This window comes from Tachysurus fulvidraco, chromosome 17 (assembly GCF_022655615.1).
Source record: "Tachysurus fulvidraco isolate hzauxx_2018 chromosome 17, HZAU_PFXX_2.0, whole genome shotgun sequence".
Classification (NCBI taxonomy): domain Eukaryota; kingdom Metazoa; phylum Chordata; class Actinopteri; order Siluriformes; family Bagridae; genus Tachysurus; species Tachysurus fulvidraco.
Window position 1 is genome coordinate 13,374,251 of NC_062534.1, and position 27,996 is coordinate 13,402,246.

A 27,996-nucleotide genomic window follows, 5' to 3' on the forward strand; every position below is an offset into this window, starting at 1 on the left:
TAAAAAATAAATGAGTAGCCATGTAGGTTAAGGCTCAGGAGATAGTGTTCAGCGACTGTAAAGATGGTCTAGTCTACCAAAAGCAGAGTGTTTTCTTTTAAAGTACTGGCTATTTCATCTTAGAACTTAAGCCAAATAAATCAGGGTGTTATTCCTTTTAACAAATTAACTATTAACGATTAATTAACTTTTCGTTCCAGATGATCGGTAGATGGCGCTGTAACGCTCTGTTGTGGTGTGTGTGTGTGTGTGTGTGTGTGTGTGTGTGTGTGTGTGTGTGTGTGTGTGTGTGTGTGTGTGTGTGTGTGTGTGTGTGTGTGTGTGTGTGTGTGTGTGTGTGTGTGTGTGTGTGTGTGCGCCCGCGCGCGCGCGTGCGTGTGAGTGTGCGCGCGTGCCCGGCTAACGCGCGCTGCGAGCAAATGAATGTAGGAGGGAGAAAAAAAAGAGAAGGAAAACTTCGATAAAAATGGCGGAAGGCACAACGTCTTTGAAAGGATTGCGAGCTCAGATGGGTAAGATTTCATCAATTATATCAGTTACCACACAGTTTCCCGAATGGTAGTAAAAAAAACAACTGTAACAAGTTTGTAGTGTTTTGAGGCAGTTTTATTGATTTGGGGCTGAAAGTAAGCAGCTTTCATACAGACAGGCTGCAGTTTAGCGGCTTTAAAGATGTGCAGATAAATTGCACAAAGCTTGTTGTTCGCGTTAAATTAACGTTACTGCAGAAAAGTTTAGCCGAGCTTAAAAACGTTGTGTTTTTTGTGTGACTGCTTGTTTATATATTAACTATGGAACTAATCATGGACGTAGTTAGCTTACTGTGTAGTTGACTTATTTTGTCCGGGTTTGTCGACTCTTTTTTATGATTGTTTATTTTATTTAGAGGGATTATGTTAAGTAATGGTAACGTCCCGTGATCGATAGCTTTAGTTGACACAGATCTCAGTAGTCTGGCGCCTCTCAGGGACACGTAGCTAAGGATGCTCCTGTCACCTGATGACGGTTTAGCCGACTAGCTAAATTAGCTTTAGGGCGAAATAACATCTCATTATTGTCGTGAATACCTCAAACAGATATATTTTATGCTCGTTTCCTAGTAGTTAACACATATAACTTAGTCATTTAGTCGTTGTTGTTGATGTTTAAGGGCTCGTTGCCTTATGATTGTGGGTAAGTTAAGTTCGCTAACTAACTAGCTTAACTTCTCTGTAGCAACCGGCGAGCTAATTTGCCGTTAGCGACCATGGATTTGTGGTATTAATCTTACTGTGACCGGTATTGTGTTTGTGCGACGCTTGTGTCTGTATAATCTGACATTTTTAGCACTTAATTGATCAACGCTGAAGAAAGTAAGGCTGTCACGATACTAACGGTTTATCTAAGATACTATTATCAGGTGCAGTATCGTGATGCTCGATACTAAAAGTCATAGAAATCAGAATGTAATACGATCCAGACTGGGTTCCTAACATGTTGAAATATGTTAGATTTAAACATTAAACATTTTAATTGTTTTGGGGTTGCGAATTGAAAGCTTTTGGGTTCCCAGTTTGATCCTAAAATCAGTTTCCTGCCTGTGTCTGAGTTTTGCATGTTCTCCCAGTGTTCATGTGGGTTTTCTCCCTGCCCCTAAAACATGTTGGAGGTGTGAATGTGTGTGGACATGATGCCCTATGATAAGTTGCAGAATAATTCAACATTGGAATCAAACAGTTAATGTTTTGAGTATTACTGGCCAGGGTTCAGTGTATTGTACACTGTATGGCATTGTTATGAAATGAAAAATATCCCCCTTCAGCTCTGAGTGAAGAACTGAGAAAAAAACCCTCTGGCATTAAACATCATAAATTCATGAACTTGCAGTGATTTGCATGTTTAATATCACTTTCTATCCTGAACATGAAGGTATCACACATCTTCAGAATTAGACCACATCTAAATGTATTTACCTTTGGATTACAACAGTGTTTTTTTTTGCCAGTGCTAAACAAATAAGCAACAATGAAATGAGAACACATTAGAGAATCAGACCATTTAGCACAGTGTAGTACTGAAGTCATCAAACTTTGTGCTGTTCAAATGAACAGCAAGTGAAAGGTCTTTATTGACTCTTTATTGAATTGAAGTAATTTTTGCAGCAATGTAGAAAGCCATTTCTCAGATGAAATGTCTCAGATTGCTAAATTCATGATCAATGTGGGAAGAATCAGCAAAAGAGGAAGAAATTCCTACAGTAAACAGTTTTGTCAGCTAGTGTGTCCTGACCCAGAGGGCCGGCCCACTCCACCAGCCAGAACCACAGTTAGCATTGGCTGAGAGGTCCACTTGTGCCTTGCTAAACTGGACACCACTTCTGTGTGCGGACATCTGTCTAAATGAACCGTCTCCATCGTGCGTTTGTTGATCGTACCATCTGTGCCATCCCGGGATATGAGTTGCTGTCAGACAAGCTAACAGAAGAGAGGAGCTGACCTAAAGAGCTTTGGTGCAAGGCGTCATCTGACCTCATAATGACTGATGTATATGACTGTCAGCAGTGTTTCAGCATCGGTGAGAGGAATTTGGGTAGATATACGTCCCAGAATGGCTCCAAAAGTATGAAAACCTCTGACTACATTCATGAAAAAATTGGAGTCTTTGTCCAGATTTGAAGGACAGGTTAACTGTAAATCTTACTGTAGTCACAAGCTGTTGCACAGAAAACATAAGGGAATGTTGGCCATAAGACAAAGGTATTTATATCACATATTACATCACTTTGTTGAAAGTTTCAGCATGTATGCACTCACACATACGTCACTGACAGTTATGAGGGAAGTTTTAGGGGTAATTTAAATAAATAATTTAAATGGATTCAATTTAGCTTTATGAATTTTATTCTCATATATTCCACCCATATAATTTCACTGAGAACTGTTCAGACTATTGGCAGAGAAGTTCAGCATAATACAATATTGCGAGCTCTTTATATACATTTAATATTAAGAGAATACTTTTCTTGCCTTATTAGAATAGCCAGAATAGTTTATGGAGTCGACATGCATTCAAATAGAGGTACAGGAAGATTTCAGCACAATGCTGACGTCTTGTTTTTTTCCTGCTAGAGTTTTATTGGTTTGTAGCAGAATCATGTGATGTGTGATGTCCAATGACACAACATTTATGGGTTTTCCTGTTAAAATCCTATATTTTCTTGCAACATTTTGCATATAGACAAGCAGTTTATCTAATATGTCTGATAACTGTTTCTACAGCTTGCACTGGAACACTAAAATGTCAAATATTTTTGCAGAAAATCATTTGATTGGGGGAAAAAAAAAAAAAGGCTGTTCCTAGTCTAAGGAATTGTAGATCATTCAGGGAAATAGAGATCTTATTTGAACTGCCAGTTTTTCAAATACCAATAGAAAGCTTTTAGCCATGTTGATAAAGACCTAGTTTAACACTGTAGATACACTGTAGTAACTGTTTATTCTGAGCTACTGTATAGACATCCTGGCTAATATGATGTGTACGCTGGCCTGAAAACTCAGACCGAGGCCCAGTGACCCTCACAGGCCCCTGAAGTGTAGCCAGGTAGTCTGAGGATTTATTGATTTGTTATATTATCTATTGTTATTAGCTTGTTTAGCTGGTGACTTTCACACATTTCAAGCAAAACAAGTCAGCTTATTAATAATGACACTCGGACCAATTGTGTTTTGTCAGTGAAATGTTTCAGTGATTTTGCCTCTAATTAACAGTCACAATATTATTTTAAGGATTTACATAATGAGTCTAATATTTGTTATATTATGCTCAGAAAAAAAGTGTATCAAGGAGTCTGTGAAGTTTATTTTGCAATGAAAACTATGACATCATTTTTCTGTGTATGAAAGAGCATGAGGACGAGAGAGGGAATCACAGCCAGACCCTGTGTGAAGGCCTGCATTACTGGCATCTGCTATAAGCACTTCCTCTTTTTCTAGCTGCTGCAACACACACACACACCCACACACACACACTTGTGCACGTGGACTGACTGCTGGTTGTAACAGGAGCCCACTGACCGCTATGTGCCGACTCTCACTGCCTGGTTTTCCTCCCAGTGTAAAGGAATACAGAAGGCTGCAGTGTTTTTTGCATGACTGTTCCTAGTGTTTTCTCTGACCAAGTGAATTTGGTTTGTTGCTAAATAAAAAGTATAGTGGTGTTATATTTTACTTGACCATGTCTTTTTGTTGTTACTTTAAGATGATAATTGATACACAGATTCTTGAGAGAATAATTATTTTGTAGTAACAAAATGGGTCCTTGCTTTGAATCATCTGCAACACTTTTGTGGGTAAAAAAACCCCCCAAAAAAACCTTGGCCCCAGAAGTGCCCTAGAGCAACCCAGAAGTGAATGTATCTACCATCTAAGAAGGGGAAATCCTGATAGCACAGGCCTTTTTTTTTAATTAAAAATAGATATTTTTGAGATATCTGAACTTACAAAATATACCTTAATTATATAAACCTTTAAACATCTGCGTGAGAAGATTATTGAAAGGCTGTCCGAGCATTTGGTGAGCAAATACAAGGCAATGACGCTTTAAGTGTATGGTAACTTTTTAGTTTATGAAAATCTGATTAGAAATCAATCTTAGATATTAGTTATTATTTGAAGTGACCCCTTATAGATATGAATTATAGTATTATTGTGTGGTAACATGAAATGTGTGAAATTAGTTTGTTTTTTTCCCTTTGTGTATTTTTTTTTACCAGCTAACAACAGTAAAACAGAATTAAAATAAAGAATAATGATAGAAAAAGACAAATCTTGATTTGTTGTAATTTCATTCCTATAAGTTTTTTTATGTAATGGCTTATAATTGGCTGAAGTCAGATCTGTGAGTAATTTAGCTAGCAGCAGTAGTAGTAGTATTAAGTGAAAGCAAAAAATGTAGGTATAATTGTGGGGTGTGACAGTGTTGAAATTCCATACAAAATAACTGCTCGTACAGAAAGCTGTTTCTCTCCTGGGCATGACAGTGTTATGTAAGGTTCTTTATTTGTACGTTTGTGTACCGAACAATACATTTTATAGATTTAGGTAGGATTGTCTTAAAATGTCATTTATTTGGTGATTTGACTTAACCTAAGCCTTCTGAATCCACTGAACACATCAATTCACAACACAAGCAGGCTTCACAAACATATCCAGAGCTTTAGAGATCTATGTAGCACTCTGAATGTGGCACAACATGCTAACAGAGGAATGGCAGTGAAAGCATTACTTTTGTTACAGTCTAACGTACAGTGTTTGTTTGTTACAGTATGCTGCTAAGAGTCCGAACGGATCATGTAAATGTTTGTTATTGTACCTTCATAACGTGCAATAATTTAATCAGTCGAAGATCAGAAACTGACACCACAAATGACTCATCACTAACAATAGTTAGTGAAATAAGAATAAGTCAGTCATGTGATATCCACTGGGACAAAAAGTCATTTTAAGCTTTTGGAAATGTCAAAACCGTTGCGGTCATTCGTATGAACGTGTGCTCCTTACAGTGGTTTACTGGTACGTAATTGTCTGATTTTGCAAAAGTAACCGTGTTCACGATGACACTTGAGTATCTAATTTGTGCTTTATGGTGTGGTCTTCACCTGACCTAGATCATTGATGTGCACACATGTAGTATCTGTTTAAATCATACTTGTTTGACGTTGTTGCATTGACTAAAATATATTTTTCTCACGTAACTGCCTCTGGTTTGATGCTCTGGTTTGTTGCTGTGCAGTATTTTATATTTGTCTTAGTAAGATGTGCAAAATCGCTTTGCTTTATTTGCTAGTGCTCATTGTTTAGCAGCTGTGTATTTGTATGCTTTATAATTTGTAGCCCACGGTGGCAGAAGGTGACTCGGTGTCCTTTTGCATACTGAGCAGATTCGGCTGCTTCTTAGGTTTGAAGTGCTCTCGAAACTGCTCTGTTCTTTTCAGTCTGGACACCCAAATAGCTTGCAGGCTGTTTTAAAATCTAACAAAGCAACTAAGCTCTAACATCATTTAATTACGTGTGGTATAAGACTGGCTTGTGTTAACTTACACGTGTATTTATCCCCAATGATCAAGTCTGAGGTGACTGTGGCAAGGTGTGATTATAAATATACAGTCTGACAGTTGTATATTGATGAGGAGGTTGTCGTCCTCAAAGACCACATGTACTGTAGTTGGCATCTCCTCATAGAATGTCTGAATACTTTGATTCTAACTGGAACTGGTACATCTCTAGATGCCGCAGGATCCTCACAGGGTTGGCCTCATCTCAATGAACGAACGAAACCTTATTGATAAAGATGTATATAGATAGAGGACTGTGATACCAATTCTTCTTATTGTTTTTTTCTTTTATGTACAAGTCCCCCTTGTGTAGAATATGAATTTTCAACATTTATTTAGTTTTATAGATATTTGATTAGATAGTGCTGTAACTAATGTAAGTAGATACTTATGATGCATACTTCTTAAATATATTAGAATTATTCATTTGATTATGAAGCCACTGTTTTCAGGATATTAACATGTTCATCTCAATTTTTCACAAGCTCTATTCAGTTTTGAGTAGGGTTAGTGTTTGTGTGTGTGTGTGTGTGTGTGTGTGTGTGTGTGTGTGTGTGTGTGTGTGTGTGTGTGTGTGTGTTTGTTTTCACAAGTTGGGACTGTGCAGACGATTTAGCTTATCATTTTGAGCTCCTTAAAATCATTATTAGTATCAGCTGAGCTCTTTTACAGATGCTTTTTTACTTGCTCTGTTACTCTCCTCAGATTTACTATAAGGTGAACTTCACAGCGCATTGGCAGTAATGATGACATTCGGATTGGGGAGTATAGAGGTGGTTCTGAATTAATTGTCCAGTTATGTATACATTGTTCATACCAAATGCTCACCAGAGATCTTGTTTGTAAATCAGCCAGTTCTGTAGGTGTTACATGGGGGATTGATTGCTTAGGGTAATGTAATAGTCTGCTGTTTTCATCTACTGTGTCACATCCCTCCAAAATCATTTTAAAGCCTCATTCCACTAGATGTGCTTTTGTTCATGGTTGTTTCCACAACTAATCACCTCGCTTTGCTTTTTGTTGCTGCACTTCCGGTACAGCCATTTCCCCCTCGAAAATTTACTGCTGTGTTGGATATTTTTGTGTTAACACTGTCTGCTACTCAGCATTAAAAGCAAAACTTCATGCCACAAACTAGACATGTTTGAGACCTTCTACTGGTTAGTCTACCTTAAAGTGATGAAGATGGGTTTTTTATTGTGCCTCATACAGTGGTACATTTCTATTTAGCGGTAATTCATTATTATGGTTAATTAGACTACTACGCATGTTCCAGAGGTTTGTCGATCCGCTTACATTTCCAGAAGAACCGGACAGATGTTTGGGTTTTACTTTTAGGTCCTATTTAAAAATAATAATAATTAAATTATCAGCAGTGTCAGAAATTTCAACATGTTGATCTATTTTTACTTTTGTTTATCCATTTGACCCATAATGCTATTCAGCTACCTGCAAGAAATATCCCTTGCTTTATCTCGATGGTCTGTAACCCCCCCCCCCCCCCCCAAAAAAAAAAAAGAAAGAAAGAAAAAGGAAAAATCTGTCAGACTTTGCATGTCTCTATGACTTCGACATCGGATTTTCTCATTACGGTGACACCGAATGTTGCTAAAAATTATAAGCATCTAAAGAGCTCTTGCACTTTGTTGTTACCACATGTATTTTGTGATCAGTAAATATAAATGGCAACGTAACTGCGTGAGAAGAAACCGGCACAATAGCTAGCTACAGCTTCTGCCAACAAATATCCCTCTCTCTTTTAAAGCTACCTCTCTTCCTGACACACATTCACGATTCTTTATGTCTTTCTTTTCCTCTTCTACTCACAAAGCTTTACAGTATTCTCCCATGACAGAGGCTACATATTTAAACTTGCAAAAGGCAAGGCATTTGTTTTCTATTCATGTTCTATATATGTATTGTGTACACACCTATTCCACTGTTACTTTTCTTCCCAGTACCTCACAGTTCTCGACTTGACTTCACTGTAGTCTCACACTATTGCGGTTAATTCCGCGGGCACAGAATTCCTCTTGTTGTCTCGCATAAAAGCACTTATGCTTTAGACATGTTTGACTTATTTTTTATTTTATTTTTTTCGTTTCATCAAGGATCTGTTCTTTATTGTTCTGTATTTTGTATTTCTTTTATCAGCTGCAGCTGCGCAGGCACAGGCCGAAGAACGGCGGAGCCTGGCAGTGACCAGCCCAGCACCAGTTACAGACAGTGCTACAAAGAGCCATACCAAACCAGGTAACTACACAGATAATATAGTAATGTACCATGTCTTGGTCCTATTTACATATGGCTTATGTATAGGAGCAGTACAAAACATGAAACAAATAAATAAAGGACAGTAGTTTGTGTCAGGAAACTTTTTTCCCCTCTGCTTTAAAATATTTAAATGCTTATAATCCAAGATTCGTTACTATAGGTCGGGTTTTTTAAATGTAAACCATTTAAATGATTTGTGCAGGTCAGAATTTCCTCATGTCTGTTCAGACAACACTATGATGGATTTGATGTAAAACGGATCATAAAGCTTTGCTCACACCGGAGTGTAACCAGCTCGAGTGCACACTGTCAAAACCGAGACGTGCCAAATACTAAGAAATTCATGAGAAGTTCATGTCCGTGTATGAACGATTGTCCTTTTCACTCACATTGTCAGTAATATAATTTCAAATGAAAATGGTTGTGTAATTGAAATCATAGCAGATTCAGTACTATTGTCAAATATTCAGTCTTTGGACTTAGAACTCAGATTCAGTGGTATAGTTAAATATTAAAATGTTGCCCTGTGAATCATATTGTATCATGTGGAAGCTATATATCAGAGATATTGAAAATACGTGGGTACATTTCCTGGAAATATATTTAGATATATTTTTGAATTTAAATAAAATAGCTATAAATATATACGGTAGATACAGTTTTGTAACAGTGATAAAGATTATCGCTCATCGAATTGCTGACCGTATTCACAAATATATTTATATACATACGTATGTCGTTTATTGGTGTATTGTTTTATGATGTCATATCACCCAGTCTATGAGGATTTGGAGTAAGTACCAGTGCTGCTACATAAATGCATCTGTCACAACTAATGCCATTAGTGCTCTTCGCTGACTGACCACAAGCCCAGTGTGTAAATGTTGCACGAGGTTACCTGAGCTCTTAATCGAATCTAAAATATGGGCGAGCATGTGATTTGGGATTATCGCACTGACACTGCTGCTATCAGCTCAGTAGCTCTCATAAAGAAGTGTGATGTTGATTAGAATGAAGTATACTGCTTCTGGGACATACATAGAGTATATTTGCATTCCCTGTAGTCATTGACGGAGCAGCACTTAGAATTGATGACAAACTCCGAGTAGCCAAAGAAAGGAGAGAAGAACAAGAAAAGCAGCAAGGTGAGTCAGCCATTAGAGGCAGCATGTGTTCTAATTGGCAGAAACCACACACACCCTATTAACAACTGCACACGTTCTATGTGATCAATGCAGTGGCACGTGGGTCTCAGATTCTAGAGCGGGAACGTAAGGCCAAGCTTCAGGTTGAGAGGCAGATGGAGGAGAAACATAGAAAGCTAGAGGAGCAACGCAGGAAAGAGGAGCAGAGAAGAGCTGCTGTGGAGGAAAAGAGGAAACAGAAGCAGGAGGAAGAGAAGGTATGCTTGTTCCTTGTCTAACTTTTGTGCTTTTTATTGTTTTAGATTTAATATAACTTAAATTTAAGTTGACCAGTGTTTGGGGACTATGGTGTCTGAGGCAGGGTGATTCCTCATGTAGTGAGCAGTGTAAGTACACGTAGTGCTGTACACTGTAGTCAAGATGGAATTATAGTGCTCCATTTTATTAATAAACTAACCACTTTATACAATGTGTATTCACTATAGAACTTGTATGTGGCCTGAACTTACATGGCAGTGGTGCATTACATTAGCATTACACTGGGAACAAGATTAAAGACAAATGGTGCTTTGTTTACTGTTCTTATTGTACTAACAGGTTTTTAAGCTAGGAGCTTATTGTGCTGATTGGAAGACAACTTTTAATACTTATCCGCTGTATAGCATGTATCACCAGATCAGGTAGATTAACGAATCCAGAAGGTTTGATTATTTGCCATATTATTAGCTCTGCCTGTATTTCCTGTGTAAGAAGGGTGAGCAGATTCAGCCCTGGTAATTAAATATGGCAAGGTTTGCTTGATTTACTCACAGCCCCTGGTCCATGTTCTATCTGATATCCTTGGTGTTCTATGCTTATACAGTGTAATGTTTTGCTGTGTAGGAGCACTATGCGGCAGTGATGCGGCGCACTATGGAGCGCAGTCAGAGAGTGGAGCAGAGGCAGAAGAGATGGTCATGGAGTGGTCTGTCGGACTCTGACAACAGAAATGGTATGAACACTAAAGCAAAGATTTATTTATTTTTACTTTATTCTCTTTCATTTATCTCAAGACATTATCAGCCACAACAGATTTATTTATGCACTAGATTATAGACTCTAGAGACATCACATACATCACACACATGTGCTCAAATAATCCTCTGCTAGATCTGTTAATTTGCAAAAGTATGTCCACTGTTTTGCTTTGGGGTGTTAATTTTCATTCCCTCTGAAAGATCAGATGACCTGCTATGTAAACTGTGCACTGCTGTTTCACTGCTGGTGCAGGCAATGAAACACTAGCAAGTCAATATTAGTTTCAAAGTTACATCTGTAATGCTAGCTGTGTGTGCTTGTGTGTGCTTGTGTGTGCTTGTGTGTGCTTGTGTGTGCTTGTGTGTGCTTGTGTGTGTGTGTGTGTGTGTGTGTGTGTGTGTGTGTGTGTGTGTGTGTGTGTGTGTGTGTGTGTGTGTGTGTGTGTGTGTGTGTGCTTGTGAGTGTATTTGATGTTTGCTGGAGAACAGGTAACTCCCTAATGATCTCAGCTCTTTTTTTCCAACTCTCCCATTTTGGAGAGAGTGTGTATGTATCTCCCTGAGCTATGTGTCTATCCGTGCCCCTCCCACAGGTGAGAGCGACAGTGGCCCCAACTCCTCCCCAGTCACTATAGTAATCTCCCCAGCCTCTCCGGTCTCCAAGCCTACCAGAAGCGCCACACCACAAGGTGGTCAAAGCTTGCTTGCTTGCCCCTAGTTCCACAGCTTGGCACAAACTGGCTCTGTACCCTCTCTCCTTTTTACTCATACATTCACCACTGAATCCTTCTTAATGCCTTGTTATTCACAACAAGGAAGTTCACAAGTGGTGCTCTCTTGTATTTCACTCACTCTTTTTTCCTGACTTTATTGTATTCACTGATATGGGCATCCATTTGTCACATTAAGTATATGCAGTTAAAAACTTTGTTTAAAGGTCTTGGAGTTTGTCTGCTTTCCTTCTCATTGACAACTAACTGCCTGCCAAATTGGAATGCTTTGGTTTGGCATGTAACTTTCATGCGGCAAAAATCTTTCTGCAACATTGTGATGCTATTATATCTCATGTACTTTTGGTTATGAGATAGTTTACGGCTAATAACACACTCTTGAATATGTTTATTACGTAGTCAGTGGGAATACAGAAATATTATTCTGAGGATCTCTAAAATTCTGTGGTTTATTAGTGTCAGTCTTAAAGGTGTTGTAGCCTGTACTGAACCTAAAAATTTTTTTTAAGAATCTAGACCTTTCACAACTGTACGGTCCTGTGCTGCCCCACTAATTTTACCCTGCTCTATCTGTATGTTGGTCATATAGACAAGCGTTCTTCCTCTACTACAAACCTCAAACAGTCTGCCGACTCCGCTATCAGCAAGCGCCTCTCCTCTTCATCCGCCACCCTCCCCAGCACTCCTGACAAAAGTAAGTTTTCCCGTGCTTATTTTCCTCACACACCTCACCAACACCCCGTCAGTGTGTTTACCTGCTTTCTTCCTTCGTGCAGGATGTCTGCAGTTTTATTCAGGGGCTACAAGACATGGCTGGTAACGCTTCACAAGTGCCATTCTTGCATGTATCGAAATCAGAGCTTGAATGATCTATTATGTTTAAAATATGTTAGTGTTCTAACTGGAAAATAATCACTAGGGAAGCTCACGTGTGTGAGCTTTTGATTCACCTCGGCACTCTCGATGATCTTACCTTGTAAGGTTGATATTGTATGAATTGTGTATTCTTAAGACATCAATGCTGTCATTAGTGCAGCCTTTCTGTCATGGTGAAACAAATCTATTGTAGTGCTCTTATTCACAACAGCTTTGTTCCCTCTAGATGGATCCTTCAGTAGTGACTCAGCTGATTTGTTTTCCACTAGCACTATTTGTGTTTGGTTCATGTTGATTTCCTTCCGTTAAGAACACTAAGCACTTTCTATCATGGGATGTAAAATACTAGCAGTAAGGGATGCACAAATACAGGCTATCGGATCCACCGTCAAACACCGTAAAGCAATCGCTCCGTTATTAAATCTCTGTTCTAGGTTGTGAGATCTCTTTGTCTTGTAGGTGCAAAGCGGAGGAGTTCATCTTTGAACCGGTTGCCTAGCAATGTCCCTCGGGTTTCTAAGGAAGCGCATAAACAGCCTCAGGTGGAAAAGACAGGTGCAGATTTTCCCCTCTTCCCTTTCTGCAGGCAGTTTTGCAGCAGCTAAATTAGAGTCAGAAGGTTCTCTAGAGATTTGCATAAAGTTAAGATGGTCTGTCATTTAATAAATATATGCATACACATAGATACAAGTGCATTGAAATAAATATCAGCCATTAAATAAGCCATGCTTAATTTATACAACATGGCCACATGGACCAGCAGTATTAAATACACTGGTTGATAAGTTTAAAAAGTTTTTTTTTTTAAGGGGAAAAAGTACAGCTCAAAGCCTGACAGTGATGCTTGTGAGGTTTACTGTTAACCTGTCAATCTCATTCTGGGCACCCGGGAGAGCTAAATATGTTTCAGTCTTAATTTGTTATTAGACATGACTGTAAAAATGAACAATTAAAGACTAACAACGTTTTCTTTAATATTTATGATATGTTTAAGCTTGTAATGCAGTTCAGGAGGTATATACAATAGTACAGTACTCAGCTGAGGGGGAATCTGTTTTTGCCTAGCAGATTATTTAGGATCTTCAGGTAACGATTAGTCTCATCTTAATCACCACGTTATGGTATATAGGTGGAAACACTGATTAAAGTAAGAAAACATCCAGCTACCTCCCCATGAAATAATTCAAGAGAAAATAAAGAGCCTTAAAGTAATATCTTTCACATGCAAATTAGATCATTTACATGAAATGCATAGAACCCCACAGTTTATTGCTGAAATGTTTACCAACAGTTTTTTGGTCATAAGCACAGTGATCACACTTTGATTGTTTCCTTTAGTCCAGCGGTGTCCAAGCTTATCCGGTAAGGGCCGGTGTAGGTGCAGGTTTTCATTCCAACCAAGCAGAAGACTCCAGTGTGGCTTCTGCTTGGTTGGAAGAAAAACCTGCACCCACACTGGCCCTTTGTGGATAAGATTGGACACTACTGCTTTAGTCTATATTAATACACTTATCTAGTTGATAATGAAGTTATTACATTGTTAGTACAGTGTACATTTTATCTTAATCCGGACTCACACTGTGCAATTTTTCCATCATCCTTTGAATTTGTTGCTCATCAGACTGTACAAGCATGATCCCCATGTCACCCCATTGTCAGGATCTCAGTTGTCAGATTGTATGACAGTCATGACGCGTCAAAATCAGACACACACGAGAAGACTTGTCCAGGGTTTGCGTCATCAATCCGTGACACGTTCAGACCTGCATTCTCTACTTAAAATGGCAGGTAGCAGCAAACGAAAACAATCTACAATGCTTTTAGTTTTTCTTGTTTTTCGACATCATCTTCTCTGAGGCGGCTATTGGTTATTGGTTTGACGCTCGTCGTAGGAGACGTCACACTGCAGAAGTGTCTCAAATCGTCTGACACTTCAAGAACTTCGGAGGAAAAAAATGATCGCAACGGCCATTAATAGGCTGTCAGTGACCGTGTCAACCGTGTCAGCATTCAAAGAATACAGATTTTACCCTAGGATTTTAGAAATCGTTTAGAATTTCCAAAATTGGTCTCAGACGACCAAATCATGGCCAGTATCACAGTGTGAGCCCGGCTTTAGTCAAATATACTTCCAGACATCCATGCACACTGGAGCTATTATTTCCCCTGGTGGGTTAGCTATTTGTCATTTGTCCACCCATGTTAAAGGTGGGGCATGTATTTATTTGTTTTTAAGGCCATATTATAGTCTGACAGGGCTTACTATGCATAGTATAACCACAAATACTTCTGCATTCTTTTTAGTACAAAGATGCTGAATACAATGCAACAATAGACAACGGTACTTGAAAGGCTTCGGTCATTAAATTATAGATGTCACTTCAGCATCCTGCTGTATTCTGTTTTTTATAGTAATGATGTTTACAAACCTGTTTTGTTTTGTTTTACTTCATTTTAAAAGTTTGCCTACAACTAAAATAAATGAGATTCACATGCTCAGAAGAACCAGGCTGCAATCCATTTTAGGCCTTAACTTTGTCGGTGATGATTGTCTTTAGATCCTGTCCTGAAGAAACGGAGCTCCTCCCTTTCCCGTGTAGGGAATAGAGCTCCACCCACTGGCAAACCAGAGAAACTCGCACCCAGTGAATCAGGTGCTTTGTCTAATTATGGCTGTTTAATTTGCATCCGCGTGCACAAAAAAAATAACAAAAGAATGCTGTTTTGAGCTGCCTCCTACTACTAACCTGCTGTTGCAGCATGATGATATTATACTAACCACATCATAACCCACTGTTGCAGCACAGTATTATACTACCCAAGTTTAACTAATGGCATTGTTACAATTTTCAGAGTATACAGAGTATTAAAAGAAAGTCTCTTTATGTTCGTTTGAATCCAGTATTAACACTACATTTTTTTCCCCTGTGTCACGTACTGTACCAGAAAAAACATTTGACTTTTCTCTTTATGCAAAATTTTTCCACAATATTGTTTTAGCAGACTTGTGGATGCTACACTTTTGTGCTTCTCAGTGTTTGCTGTTGCATGCTGAGGTCATAACTACTCATGTCATTTCTTTCCCTGAGCCAAGAATGGAAGCTTTATCTGCACTGAATTGTTTTCTCTTCGTGTGTGTGTGTGTGTGTGTGTGTGTGTGTGTGTGTGTGTGTGTGTGTGTGTGTGTGTGTGTGTGTGTGTGTGTGTGTGTGTGACTGAAAAATGAGGGGGAGGGAGGGATAGTGTATGTGTACCAATTAAATCCTCTTAAAGAGTCTTTATCCTACAGCCACGCTATCAGTTGCTCACTAATGACCTGCAGTCCTTTAATAAAACAAGGGTACAGTTTAGAACAGCTCAACCAGACCGAGCTCTGCCTCCCCATCACTGTGCCAAAGGAGAGACCTGCTTAACAGCTACAGGGACACAAAACATCTTCATGACAGCCAGAGCTTGTTGTATCTCCTGTAAGAGAATCAGCTTTGCCAAATTTTATCAAGCTCCAGTATTATGTTTTATCATTCTGTGCCAAGTGAGCTATACGGCAGAGACCAGACTTGGAATTAAATCGTTTATAACTCAAAGATCAGATTAATGCATCTTCCAAACGGATGAATGTAAATGTTAGGTTTATAGATGCATTTGATTGTCTACTTGATATCGAGCATGATCATGAAAAGTAACCTAAAGAATATCACATTTCTATTTTGTCTGGCTCTTGATTTCACACCTGAATGCTGGATCCATGTATTTATATATGAGAACCATTTGTCATCCTACACATCTAATGTTCCAGTAATCTCCCAACAGTAACCTTACATGACTCTTGGCAGCACAACCTGGTGACTTGGGCACATGAATCATTGGTATCATGTTGGTGTCTCCTCATTTTTAAGGTTTTAGCTATCCCTGTGTCACTAACCCTTCCCAACATCACTGTGTTTATCCTTCAACATTCTATCTCTTGTTTTCTGTTTTTTATTTTAATATTTTTCGGGTGTTGCCATGCTGCGCGTGCGTGTGTAGCCCATCGCCCGTTGGCCTACATGGACAGCAGTGTCCTCAGTCGTCTCCTCACCCCTACCCAGGCCTCTCTAGCTAGGAGCAAGAGTGCAGCAGCCCTTTCAGCCCATGGAACGGATGAGACAGGTAACCTAGAGAAAATCTAGAGAGACTGAACAGGACCTATTCATGTAGAAACTGATGGCTGTAGTGTTGGTGGGGTTTTATGCTATGTTGGTCTGTGGTGCATGACAATGTGCAGTGATTAAGCATGCTCGAATACTTTCACTTAAGCACCCGTGTCCAGGAAAGTCATGCAGATAATTGAACACTCTAATAATAGTAAATCAGTGCAAGTTGAGTTGTAAGGGCAAAGATTTTTTTTACATTTGATTTGTTTGCTGTTTGGTTTCACTTTATTGCACTTAGATACAAGCAGAAAACATGCTTATGATACACTTTCATTTATTAGTCAGAAATATGTTGTGGGATCAACCTGAATAAACTTTTGGCAAATCTGTGTAAAGAGCCAAAAACTTTTAAAAGTTAAAAGAACACAGTGCTAAATGAACGATTCAGTAAATATAGAAATAGCACATTTTGTTTTGAATGTCTTCTCTTTTCTTCATCAAAGTTTCAAAACAACGTACATTTCTGAAGCCCTGTTAGGTGGCTTAATTTGCGATTTGCGGCTCACAGTTACATGTAGTATGTGCAAAAATATTGCCCACTTTTAGCATGTAAATTGCGAAACACTTTCTCAATGCAGTTGAGCCGTTTTAGAGTTGGAACTGGACCAAGACCACAGGACTAAGAGTCATCGCTGTGTTCTTATCTGCTTAAATACACAACACTGATGGTCAAATTTGAGTCCAATTCGATGCAAAAAACCAAATGGTTCATATGCAAAGGCCTTTCATAATTTTTTTAATTCAGCTAAGTTTTAAACAGCCTACAATTTACGGTTTCTCATCTTTTTTTTCTTTGTTTTTCTCTCTTTTTATTTTTACAGTTACTTTGATAGGGACTAAATTGCAGGTAGAATGCCTGGGTCAGCTCTTCCCCTGCTAATTGTATTACATAAGTAGGATTTGAAGGCAGTATCACTGTCTCTTGAAATAGACACAAGCGTAAAATGACTCAGCAGAAACTTATGGATCAGTTATCAATTAATGCTGCAGTGTGTTGGCTGTACAAACTGCTTTAGTCATTGATGTGGGTCTGGTGGTAAACATGCATACAGTGGATATAAAAAGGTTTTTGTGATGTAAAATATAAAGCCAAGATAAATCAGGTCAGACCTTTTTACAACATCAGTGGCTGTGTTCAGAATGAACCAATGTCAATTATTAACAAATAAAGATCTTCTGTTTCTATAGGATCTTCTTGGGTTTTATCTGACTGATGAAGGCATGATTTATCTTTTTTTTTTGTGTGTGTGTGCATCACACACAGTAGAGTTTAGACTTTTTTATATCCACTATATATATACATAGATACATTGGTGTCTCTGTATGTACACTCAATGAGCACTTGAACATCTACACCTTCATGTAATTATCTAATCTGCCAATCATATGGCAGCAGTGCAATGCAAAAAAAAAACATGCAAAAGAGTGACCTCAGTGATTTTGACCATGGCATGATTGTTGCTGCTGTATTATAACTGCTGATCTCCTGAGGTTTTATGGGCCCTACCCAGGACTACTGTAGCTCTCCTCAGCGCTCAGTGAGTGTATACGTGTGTGTGTGTGTCTATGTAGTGTGTACATATACATAAAGGTTTGTCAGTGGGACTGGCTACAATTTGGAATGATAAGGCCTCACATGCAACATTTTTACTGGTACGCTTTCATTCATAGGTGATTTTATTGCTTGTGTCCAGAACAGTTTTATAGTGTTAATAGTGACAGACCTATTCAGAATGATACTGTGTAACAGCCCTATTAGTATGCAAGATTTATTTTTGAGCTAATTGAATTTTTAAATTACTTGTGTATACGTGTGTGTGTGTATTGTGGTGCTTGTGGTGATTTGTGGGCTGTTCACCATTCAAGGCTGGAGGTTTTGCTTTGGTGCATATGATGTCCAGTGTGCAGATCGCTTGTGATTGTGTCTGAAAGCTAGTTCTCTCTCTCTCTGTCTGCGTGTGTGTCTGTATGTGTGTGTGTCTGTATGTGTGTGTGTCTGTATGTGTGTGTGTCTGTATGTGTGTGATTGTGTGTGTGTGTGTGTGTGTGTGCCTAAGTAATGTAAAAGTGTGTCTTCCACAAATCTCCTGCCAGCCTCGCCCCACCCAAACCAATCATCGCTTGCTCCTGAATCAGTGTTGAAATCTCCTCCATCATTCAGTATACATCTAACACATAGCAAACTGTTTTGTGCTCTTATCATCCCATCCTGTTCTCCCTTTCCTCTTTATACTTCCTGCTTGTGCTTCACCCACTGGCCTGCTTGCGGTCCTTTTCCCGGCTCCACCTGTCCCATGCTCGGCTGACCACGTTCTTGATCAGAGTTTCACCTGTGTCCTCGATCAGTGTCCTCCACACCGCTGCCTTCCACCCGTGGCCCCCTACGAAGTCGCAGCATTGATCGCCAAAAGAACACCCCTAGCACTACCTCTGCTTCTTCTGAATCCATCTCGAACGCAGCTCAGGTGAGCTGATATGAACTATCATTCTTTACTCCCAATGTTATATGTATAGTATTATGTATCGCATTGGTTAGCTACATGCTTTGACACGTTTACATGGTGGTTGTATGGGAAAGATTAAGTCTGTGTTAAATATTAAATGATCCCTCACTTTCCAAAAGTTACCTCATATGTCAAACAAGGATAATATGAAGGGATGAAAGATGTCACACCCTTTCCCTGTCTTACTTTCCATGCAATAGTACACTTACATTGGTCAACTATTTTATAAGCAAGCATCCATTTTCATTTGCTTTGCAAAGTAGGCTTGTACTTTATTCTGATTCTAATCAAGGAACTGTATTTCTCTCGAGCTATATCCCCCCCCCCCCCCCCCTGTATCTAGGTTTTCTCAAAAATAATAATTTTTTTGGTTAAACCAGTAACCAAATTAAGCATTATCAGTTGCTGCAAATGTGACTGAGATGTTCTTTGGCTTTGCCTGACAAGATCTCACAAATAACACACTGGGCCATTGTCTGAGCTTTAGTCAGAATGCCATCAATGCACAATACTCGAATCATCTGCTGAATGCAAAGCATGGTAGGTCACATCAGGCCCTCTAATGTTTGCATTTTCTAGTCCTGTTTTTTAAAATGTAGTGCATTTTATTTCTTACATGGCCCATAGTAATGAAAGCGTTGCCAACAATTTTCTCTCTGATTTTATCATTATGTCACTAAATCATTGAATTGACATTATATATATGTCTCACAAAAAATGTGAGAATCCTACTAAACAGAGCGCCTTCGGAACACATTTACATTGCATTAAACATTCTTCAAGGTATTTGGTTTGAAATTGTGATTTACAAAGCGCTAGGAATTGGCTGCATTATTTGGTCAGTCTTCCAAACCACTAATTTGCAGTAATATAATATTTTTGACACACAGCCTGGGCAGGCCATAGATACAAGTGTATATAATGATTCTTTTTTATTTTAAGGTGCAGGCATAGTACATTTCTGTCTAAAAAAAATATCAACCAAACAAACCAAAAATGTTTAATCATCACATGATATTAGTTATCTAGGCATTTGTCCCAGTGCCATTTGAGTAACCTTGCTCTGATTCTGGCAAGTATGACTTGTGTAATATAAATAGATGGCTCTCAGAGGCCTGGTACATTCACCTTGACATTGTCAGTTGCTGTTGCAGTAACACACTGGGCTGTTCATCTGTTTCTACCACAAAATAATCAGTTCAACCCTTGAATTGATCATCTTTAGTCTAGAAAGAAATGTCAGTAATGTCTTTTATTAACGTGTTTATTGAGATAGGTTTGGGGCTATAAAGTTCGTCAGCGTCACGTGTCCATGGCACGAAATACATCAGTGAATCAGATGTAAGAATTGTTGAATTCAGTCTGGTTCATGTACATACCAGTACATCATTATCAGATAAATGCACTTTCTAGTTAAAACACATTAAAAACATTCATACACCTAGGCTTGTTTACAGATTTACCATACAGACTCTCAGAGAGTAGAGGAGGATTTCCAGCTCTGCAGTCAGGTACTCTGGTAATCACAGAAATGTAATATTGGATGGTGGATTTTTAAGTGATTCTTAAATAATATGAAATCTTATTATATAATATTGAAATCTGGTTTTAAAATGATATTAGTGCTATAGTATAATAATGTTTTCGTTGCTGACATTTAGTGTAAAGTGTTAGATTTGACATTTTGCTTCTGTCACTTTTTTCCATCTCACACAAGTCTACATACAGTATATCAGATAAATACATGTAGAATAAACACGGTTCCTTTAGTAGGTGAGTAGGGTGAGAAAATGACACGTTTTGGATACGTGTGTGTGTGTGTGTGTGTGTGTGTGTGTGTGTGTGTGTGTGTGTGTGTGTGTGTGTAGAAAGCTGAAAAGGACAAGTCCTTCACTTCACCTGCAGCAAAACGTCCTCCTTCCCCTAACACTGTTCCTAGCCGCCATCGCTCTCCCTCACCAAGCCCTGTCAGTGGTCCCAGGAGAACACCATCACCTGGAGCAGCCAAGTAAGAGACTTAGATAAAGGAGAACGAGGAGACTCTGTCTCTCTTCCTTCAGATTATCTTGGCAGATTTTGATTGTGTTTATCTCCTCCAGGCAAAGCCCTCGTTATCGGCCACCTTCCCCTAGTGGGGTGAAGCAGAGGCCTCCATCCCCTCAGCCTACTTCCAAACCTCCCCCTATCCAGAAACCTGCCCTCACTCCAACTGGCCCTCCCATTCTGAGGAAGAGAGAGTCCAAGCCCAAAGACGCATCTCCAATGACTGCTCAAACATCACAACTTCAAGATACAAGCACTACCAGCCCAGCCCCCAGCACCAAACCCAAAGATGGTGAGAACTACCCACCGTATTTTATTTCACATACTTTTAATCAGTGCTAACCAAACCACCACTGAAGACACTCTGCTTCAACTAGCTAGAAAAATAACAAGCACTTTATGTGCTGAGTCATGTGAGTTGTGAGAGTCTGCAGGACTGGAATTAGTGACCTGCGTACAAACTGCAAAGGAGTAACATTGGGTTTGGATATGATGATGGTGAAGTTATTATATCTTAAACTTTAATAACAATAATATAATAGTCCTGTAGTATAATAACAGTCCATATAATAAGAGACAAAGTGGACAGACCTGGTTTACCACAAGCCAACTAACAAGTAGAGAAATAAAAATGGCCTCCACAGAGCTTAGGGTGTGTTTATAGAAGAAACATGCAAAAGGAAGCAGCATTGTTTGTTTACAGTAAAATAAGTTTCTAAAAGTAGATCTTTCTTTTAAATATTGTATAGTTCAAACAGTTGTATAGTCTGTGTTCATAGATAGGATTTTAACGATTGATCTTAATCTCAATAAATTAGCCTCATGCACACGATACACAGCACACAAACAGTATTATGCCCTGGGCAGGTTCTGTCTGACAATCCTGCGCTAGAGTATAGAAAATGACTTCTCCAGATATAATCAAAACTCTCCAGACTTACCGTGGCACTGTTTTCAGCATTCGTGTACTGTAATATGTCATTCTGCTTAAAGGCTGAGCATGATTTAAAAATAAAATAAATAAATGAATAAATAATCTGCATTTAAGTGAAAAGCTAAAATACTAACACTGAAGTTCTGTTGTGACCTTGTTATTATACTAAAGTTAATATATGGTCAAATGTTTATATGAACACATCTCTTTGGATAAAGATGAACACATCTGGATAAAGAGTGCTTTTTAAAGATGTCATTAGGATTTTGGGCATTTTAAGTACAATTAGACCTCTAATTAGCTTTTACATAAATAATTACTGCATCTTCTAATAAATCTGTTTACTTTCCTGTATCGTCAGCACCCAGTTTCACTGCCTTACAGCGCCCTCTTCTGGACTCATTAGTCTGTATTGCTGAAAGCTGCTGTTTCACTTCAGGCTGCTTTATTTTGCATGCCTGTCTTATGAAATGTTATAAAGCTTTATCTGGCCAAACACCTGCATGATGTATTTGATTGTTTGGTAAATGAACTGATTGTCTGTGTGACTCTCGCAGATCCTAGTCTGAAAACCACAGCCAGCACTAACTCTGCTGCCGAAGCTGCTAAGATCCTGGCAGAGAACCGGCGGCTGGTTCGTGAGCAGAAGGAGAAAGATGAACAGCTCAGATTACAGAGAGAGGAAGAGGAGAAGTGAGCGCATGTTTCCTTTTTCTTTTTATTATTTACTACATTTTTTTTAATATATGGTGTAAACAGAATCACTTTGAGTTTGCAGCATTAGGTGAGAGTGATGGCTTATGTACTGAAGAGCTAAATAGTTTTCCGGCACTGTAGGGTGAGAAAAGAGGAGGAAAAGCGGCTGGCTGAGGAGGAGAGAGTGCGGCGTCTGGAGGAGGAGAAGGTTCAAGCAGAGGAGAGAAAGAAGGAAGAGGAGGAGAACGCTCGTAAAGCAGAAGAGGAGAGAAAGAGACTGGAGCTGGAGGAGCAACAGAAACGAGCCGAGTTACAGAAAGAGGCAAACTAAACTCTATACATCATACATATCCTTCAGAAAGCTGAGACTGGTGGGAATAATCACTGAGTAATTGATCTTGTGTCCGAATACAGCGAGAGGAGGCAGAAGCAAAGGCTCTGGAGGAGGCAGAGAAGCAACGACAGGAGAGAGAGCGCATCATGCAGCAAAACCAGCAAGAGCGCATGGAGAGGAAGAAGGTGAAACACCATCATTCTACTTAATTAATACCTGCTCTCATATCACACATTTCACTGTTTAGGTGATTATAGTTGCCATACTGTCACTATAATACACAAATTTCTCATCCATTATTGCTCAAAACTACAGTATATGAGCATTTTTTTTGTTTGTTTTGTTTATCTTTGCAGAGAATTGAGGAAATTATGAAGAGAACCAGAAAAATGGACCAAAATGATGATAAGGCAAGTCTGTGTTTTGTTTTGTTTTTTTGTTTTGTTTTGTTTTTTCTAGTTGTACATTGCTAAGATTAAGGGCTGTTGTAGGTTATAAAGTGATAAAGCAGGGCTTTCAATTTGTTGATGATTCTTTCCTGCAGGGTAACGATGAGGGAGGCATGCTAGACGAGAACGGTGACGATCTTACTGACCAGCTAAACTGTGAAAAGGGTAAATCTGCATCTTAGGTGGTATTATAGTACAGACTTTTCACTACTGGTTATTACACCCACGTTCCTGATCTTCCTGATTTCAGAGGACCAATCTGTGCCTTCCATGCAACACAAAGAGGTCATCGAGTCGGATGTCCAGGAGAAAAACATGACTTCAGAAGAAGGCCAGCTGGAATCAGAGCCACTTAACAACATGAAAGAACACCGCATAGTGGATGACAAAGAAAACAACAACGATCTCAGTGCAGCACAGCCCACAGCCATCAGGTACAGAAAGTCTTATTTTATCTTCTCCGTCCCTCACATGATGGATACTATCATACCTAGTTTTACAACTTGAACATTACCTTTTATTTTGGACCCTATTTACACCTGGTCATTTTAATGTCTCTTTAACAACGTGTGTTTACACCAACTGTGTGTCTCAAGTTAGTCGCTTTAATGCCTGAGTGCTGCATTGCTTAGAAACCTGACTCCTGACACTTCACCACCAGCTTCCTGTATTTCCTGGGTTCTGTCATCTTGTGCAGAAAATGATTTTATGGATAATGTTTTTGTGTGCTGTCTCTTACTGGAAACACTTTGTTGTTGGTGTAAGCAATGTGGGGGTCGTTTAAAATTGTGTTGAGATTATGTATTTCTATCATTTAAAATGGCTCCTAAAGCAAATGACCTCCTCTGTATTTTCTGGTTCAACTTAAACAACTTCAACTTCACCCCAAAAAAGGAGGCTGGTTAGGGAGTGCGGATCAGCGCACAGGATGTCAGATGTGAGGGTGTGTTAAAGTTAATCTGAGCTTTAAGAACTGACAACATGCATTTGTGGTTTTTCAAATACTTAGTTTGTTCATCTTTGCACTTACTCAAGTACGTGCATCCCTTTGTAACTTTAAAACATAGGATGCTTTTGTTTCAGCTAGGCATTATGTTATATGATATGCCACAACAGCACACTGGTCCTCGTTTGCATGTGAAATCCAGCTTCATTAAATTGTAAAACACTGACGGTGTTCTGCATAATTCCTCAATTTTACTTCACCTGAATACTGATAACTCTGTTTATATGGTTTGAGTAATCATATTTAGTTTGGATTAATCTGTCTTAATCTAATGTCTATACATGACCAGGTGTGAACAGAGACACAGAACTGTAGCTTTAAACATTTTTTTTTGTTTAAAGTCTTTTGTTACCTGGTTCATCAGTTAAAGATTCAATTCTGTCTCCTCTAGTAATTCTTACCCACAGGCACATCTGATGGAGGGCTCAGAGTTTGTGAACGAGGACTGTAAGAACGGGGTGAATGGGAAAGGAGGCTCCTGGGGCTTTGAAGAGTTCATTGATCTGGGAGTTCACACTAAAGTCCGGCCCGATTCCTGTAATCAGGGTCTAATAGATTGTGGTGTGGGACCTGATGGGCCCAGAGTGGCCTTTGATGACAAGTCGGCTCCTGTGAACTCCCTCCATCCTGTTCAACCCATTGAAGCCCTTTCTGGTGAGGAGGTTTTTTTTTTAGTGCTCATGTTTTGTTCTGATCTCTTTTATCCTTAATAGCACTTTAACAGAAAGGAATGTACTTGTTGCATATGGCCTCAAAGATGTATGCATTGTACTGAATTTGCCCTGTGTGTTCCCTCTCTCTCCCTCTGTCTCCCTCTGTTTCTCTCTGGTCCCCCCCAAACATAATTCTCCTCAGAGATTTGATTTGACATCTTCGCACAAGGACGGTGGCTAATTGCACTCCACGATTTTTGTCTGGTTGAGTTCCAAAGTTTCTTGTGCTCAGCTGGACAGCCAGAGAAAACTGAATCAGAGAGGAAGGCCTCAACGTCTGCACCTCCGGAAATATAGTAGAATATACATTTTTTTAAAAGCTGAAAATAAGTAAAATGCTTCAGGGACACATAATCTTTCATTATGCTTAATTTTCTGTTTTCCTGCCTCTTTCTTTTTGTTTTGTGCATCTTGTCAGTTTTCTCGTCAATATTAATGTTATTTTTATGTTGAGTCTTTTGTAATTTATTCTTCTGACTTTGCATTTTATGACTCGTTCTTTTCTTTATACATTTTGTTGTATTTTTCTTGTTTGTGTATTTCGTTAAAGTCGAATTAGTTATTTCAATGATCCCAGTTTGTCAGTGGGCCGAAGCAGAAGTGAGCATTTTAATGTGAAGTAAAGCTGTTGAGGTCAGAGGAGGCACACTTCCAACTCTCACACACTGGTATAATTTGTTTGTGAACTGAGTAAGTACTGTTCAACCGTACAACAGTTATCCAGGCTTTTTCTGCTTATGAGTCTACAGAGAGCCTTGGCAGCGCTTCCTTAAATTTACTCTAATGCATGTAGCCCCTTACCTGCATTTTCCAGCTTCTGCCCAATCTAATGTGATGATGCAGGCAACAGGCTGATAATTGTCCTCTTTCCTGCTGTTGTTTAAACTCTAACCCTAGCAAAGCTTGGTCAAGGTATTTCATAAAAAAGTGACAATAGGATTTGGTTAAAGTGCTGACTTTTAAGCTCAGCCAAAACCTTTTCAAATTTCTTTAGTCTTTAAAGGATGACGGTGCTCCAGTCAAAAAAAAACACCTGGAAACATATTTGTAACTTGTTGAATGAAGGTTTTAACATTGTTCGTTTCAGGTTTGTGGCTGTTGCCGAATGTGGATGTTGTTTTCTTCTACATATATTTCACGGTTAGATATTCGCATAAGTCTAACGTAAGAGTATCCCAAAACTAACGTACAACTCTGAATGTCAGAGTGAATCTATTTCTTTCTCAACTGTGTCATTCTAGCACACAGAAATTACTGTAAGTTCTTAATTGCGTGTTGTTTCCCTGTAGAACGTTAAAACCGAGGTGATTCTCTGGTCTGTTTTCAAAGCTTGAATAATTGCTAGTGTTCCCACATTCCCTCAGGGTCATAATTCTATCAGGTCCTAAAGTGTTTTGAAGTCTACCTTTTCTTTTCCTCAGACTTTTTTAAATCCTTAATCCTTAAGTTTTATGTCTTGTACAATTTATCTCATAAAGGTAATATTTAAAACATTATTCTGTAAGTATTATGAACTTGATCAGTATTCAGCTGTTATCCTATATGGCTTGAGGAATAGAGAGTAGAAGTAAAAGGGAAGTGTATTTTGGTTGGTTCGTGTCTGGTGCATGTTTCTTCTGCTGCTCCTCAACAGTATCTGATGTAGAACACGAAAGAACCTGGGCCTGCTCGTTCGTCCGGGGAATGAACGGATGAGGAATATGAATGTTGCTGGAGGTTATTGCAAGTTATTTTGGGTAAAATATGCTGTCAGGTTGATTCAAACATGATTGTCTTGGTGTGACTGCATAAAAACGATCGATGTGGACCAGGTTTAACTAAATTGGAAATCCTGGTGGTGGATCCAGATGAATTGTGCTCAGGGCTCATAGCTAAAAGAAATGCTGTTTGAGTTCCTGTCTGTTTCATAGCACTATTAGTAATTGCAAGGAAACGCTTGAACCTCAAATGCTTGAAGTGTTTATTAGAGACTTGTATTGGTCCAAGTATATAGTCTATTTTGGGCACGTTTGGACTTTTTTATACACTAGATTACTCAGAAATGACTGGGGCCACTGAGCACAGGGCATTTTACTGTTTAAGATCATGGTCATTTACTAATAAACTAATTAGTATCATTCCTCTCATAACACCACTCTTTCCCTTATACTGTAGGCATGGATCGTTTACTTGAAAGCCATGTTTTGTTGCTCACTGCTTTAGTTAATTGCTTTTTTTTTTTTTTTCTTCTGTCCAGGACAAGGAACACCCCAGAGTTAAAATTTTCAGGTTGAGACCCAAACACTGTCTAGAATTCCAGTGGAGACACTCAGGCAAAATTAAAAAAAAACGAATAATGTGCTTGGCGTGTAAAGGGAGAGCTGGGCTGCAGAACCCTTTTTGTTTACTTTAGCCTTTCCGCAGTCCCTCCCTTCCACGTGGTTTACAATATCGTTAGACACCCCAAAGTGCTTCAAGACTTGTAGTGGCTGCTGCACAAGCGGTCAGTCATCTCTGTGATTTCGATGTGTGCTGACACCAGTGCAGTTGCGGCTTCTTTCGTCCAGGACCCTGTAAACCTTTTGAGTGCTTTGGGTTTCAGAGCTGTTGTCTAGCTTATAGTGTTCATTATTGTGTTAGGATAGAATGGTGCCTTAGAAAAAGGGTGAGACATATATTTATTTTCCTATATTAAAAACTAAAATGTTACATGATATGCTTTCACTGGCCATGACAATCATTTTATTGACCAGGGCTCTAAATAGGATGCAATATTCAGTATCTTGAAAAATATAGTTGTAAATTTACCCAAACTATACTGGAAAAGCTATAAACTGTTAAAATAAAGTTTTGCTAGATAAAATAAGTAAATGTTTGTGATGTTCATAAGATCTGTAAACTTTTTGTGGTTTTATCATTCATAAATGAAGGCTTTAGTTGAAGCTTGAAATTTATTGTTCAGATTCATTGTTACTTCACCCTAAATGCCATGAATAAAGTATATACTAATAT

The 27,996-nt window shown here is 38.9% G+C and overlaps 1 protein-coding gene across 18 annotated transcripts; it reads left to right on the plus strand.

Annotated features, from left to right (window-relative positions):
• The first annotated feature begins 357 nt into the window (after nt 1–357).
• Nucleotides 358–27,995, plus strand: map7d3 (MAP7 domain containing 3). 18 transcript variants are annotated; one of them, XM_027136103.2, is made up of 21 exons: nt 358–512; nt 8,246–8,344; nt 9,430–9,510; nt 9,604–9,767; nt 10,393–10,501; nt 11,120–11,215; nt 11,847–11,951; nt 12,593–12,688; nt 14,692–14,787; nt 16,160–16,282; nt 18,649–18,791; nt 20,699–20,838; nt 20,930–21,165; nt 22,365–22,500; nt 22,645–22,825; nt 22,918–23,022; nt 23,194–23,247; nt 23,382–23,451; nt 23,537–23,720; nt 24,684–24,946; nt 25,148–27,995. In XM_027136103.2, exons 1-21 carry the CDS (start codon nt 467–469, stop codon nt 25,153–25,155), a joined length of 2,535 nt encoding a protein of 844 aa, XP_026991904.1. In that variant the 5' UTR covers nt 358–466; the 3' UTR covers nt 25,156–27,995. The 18 variants fall into 18 exon arrangements, with proteins under 18 accessions (XP_026991904.1, XP_047658005.1, XP_047658011.1 ...); XM_047802049.1 differs by having other exon boundaries at nt 18,673–18,791; XM_047802064.1 differs by lacking the exon at nt 9,430–9,510 and adding an exon at nt 6,797–6,864 and having other exon boundaries at nt 462–512.
• The last annotated feature ends 1 nt before the right edge of the window (nt 27,996 follows it).

Bases quoted from the DNA above. Each gene is read 5' to 3' on its own strand.
- map7d3 (XM_027136103.2), top strand. From the start codon at position 467: ATGGCGGAAGGCACAACGTCTTTGAAAGGATTGCGAGCTCAGATGG. The intron at 11,952-12,592 runs GTAAGTTTTCCC...TTTGTCTTGTAG, and splicing joins CCCCAGCACTCCTGACAAAA to GTGCAAAGCGGAGGAGTTCA. The intron at 12,689-14,691 runs GTGCAGATTTTC...GATTGTCTTTAG, and splicing joins GCCTCAGGTGGAAAAGACAG to ATCCTGTCCTGAAGAAACGG.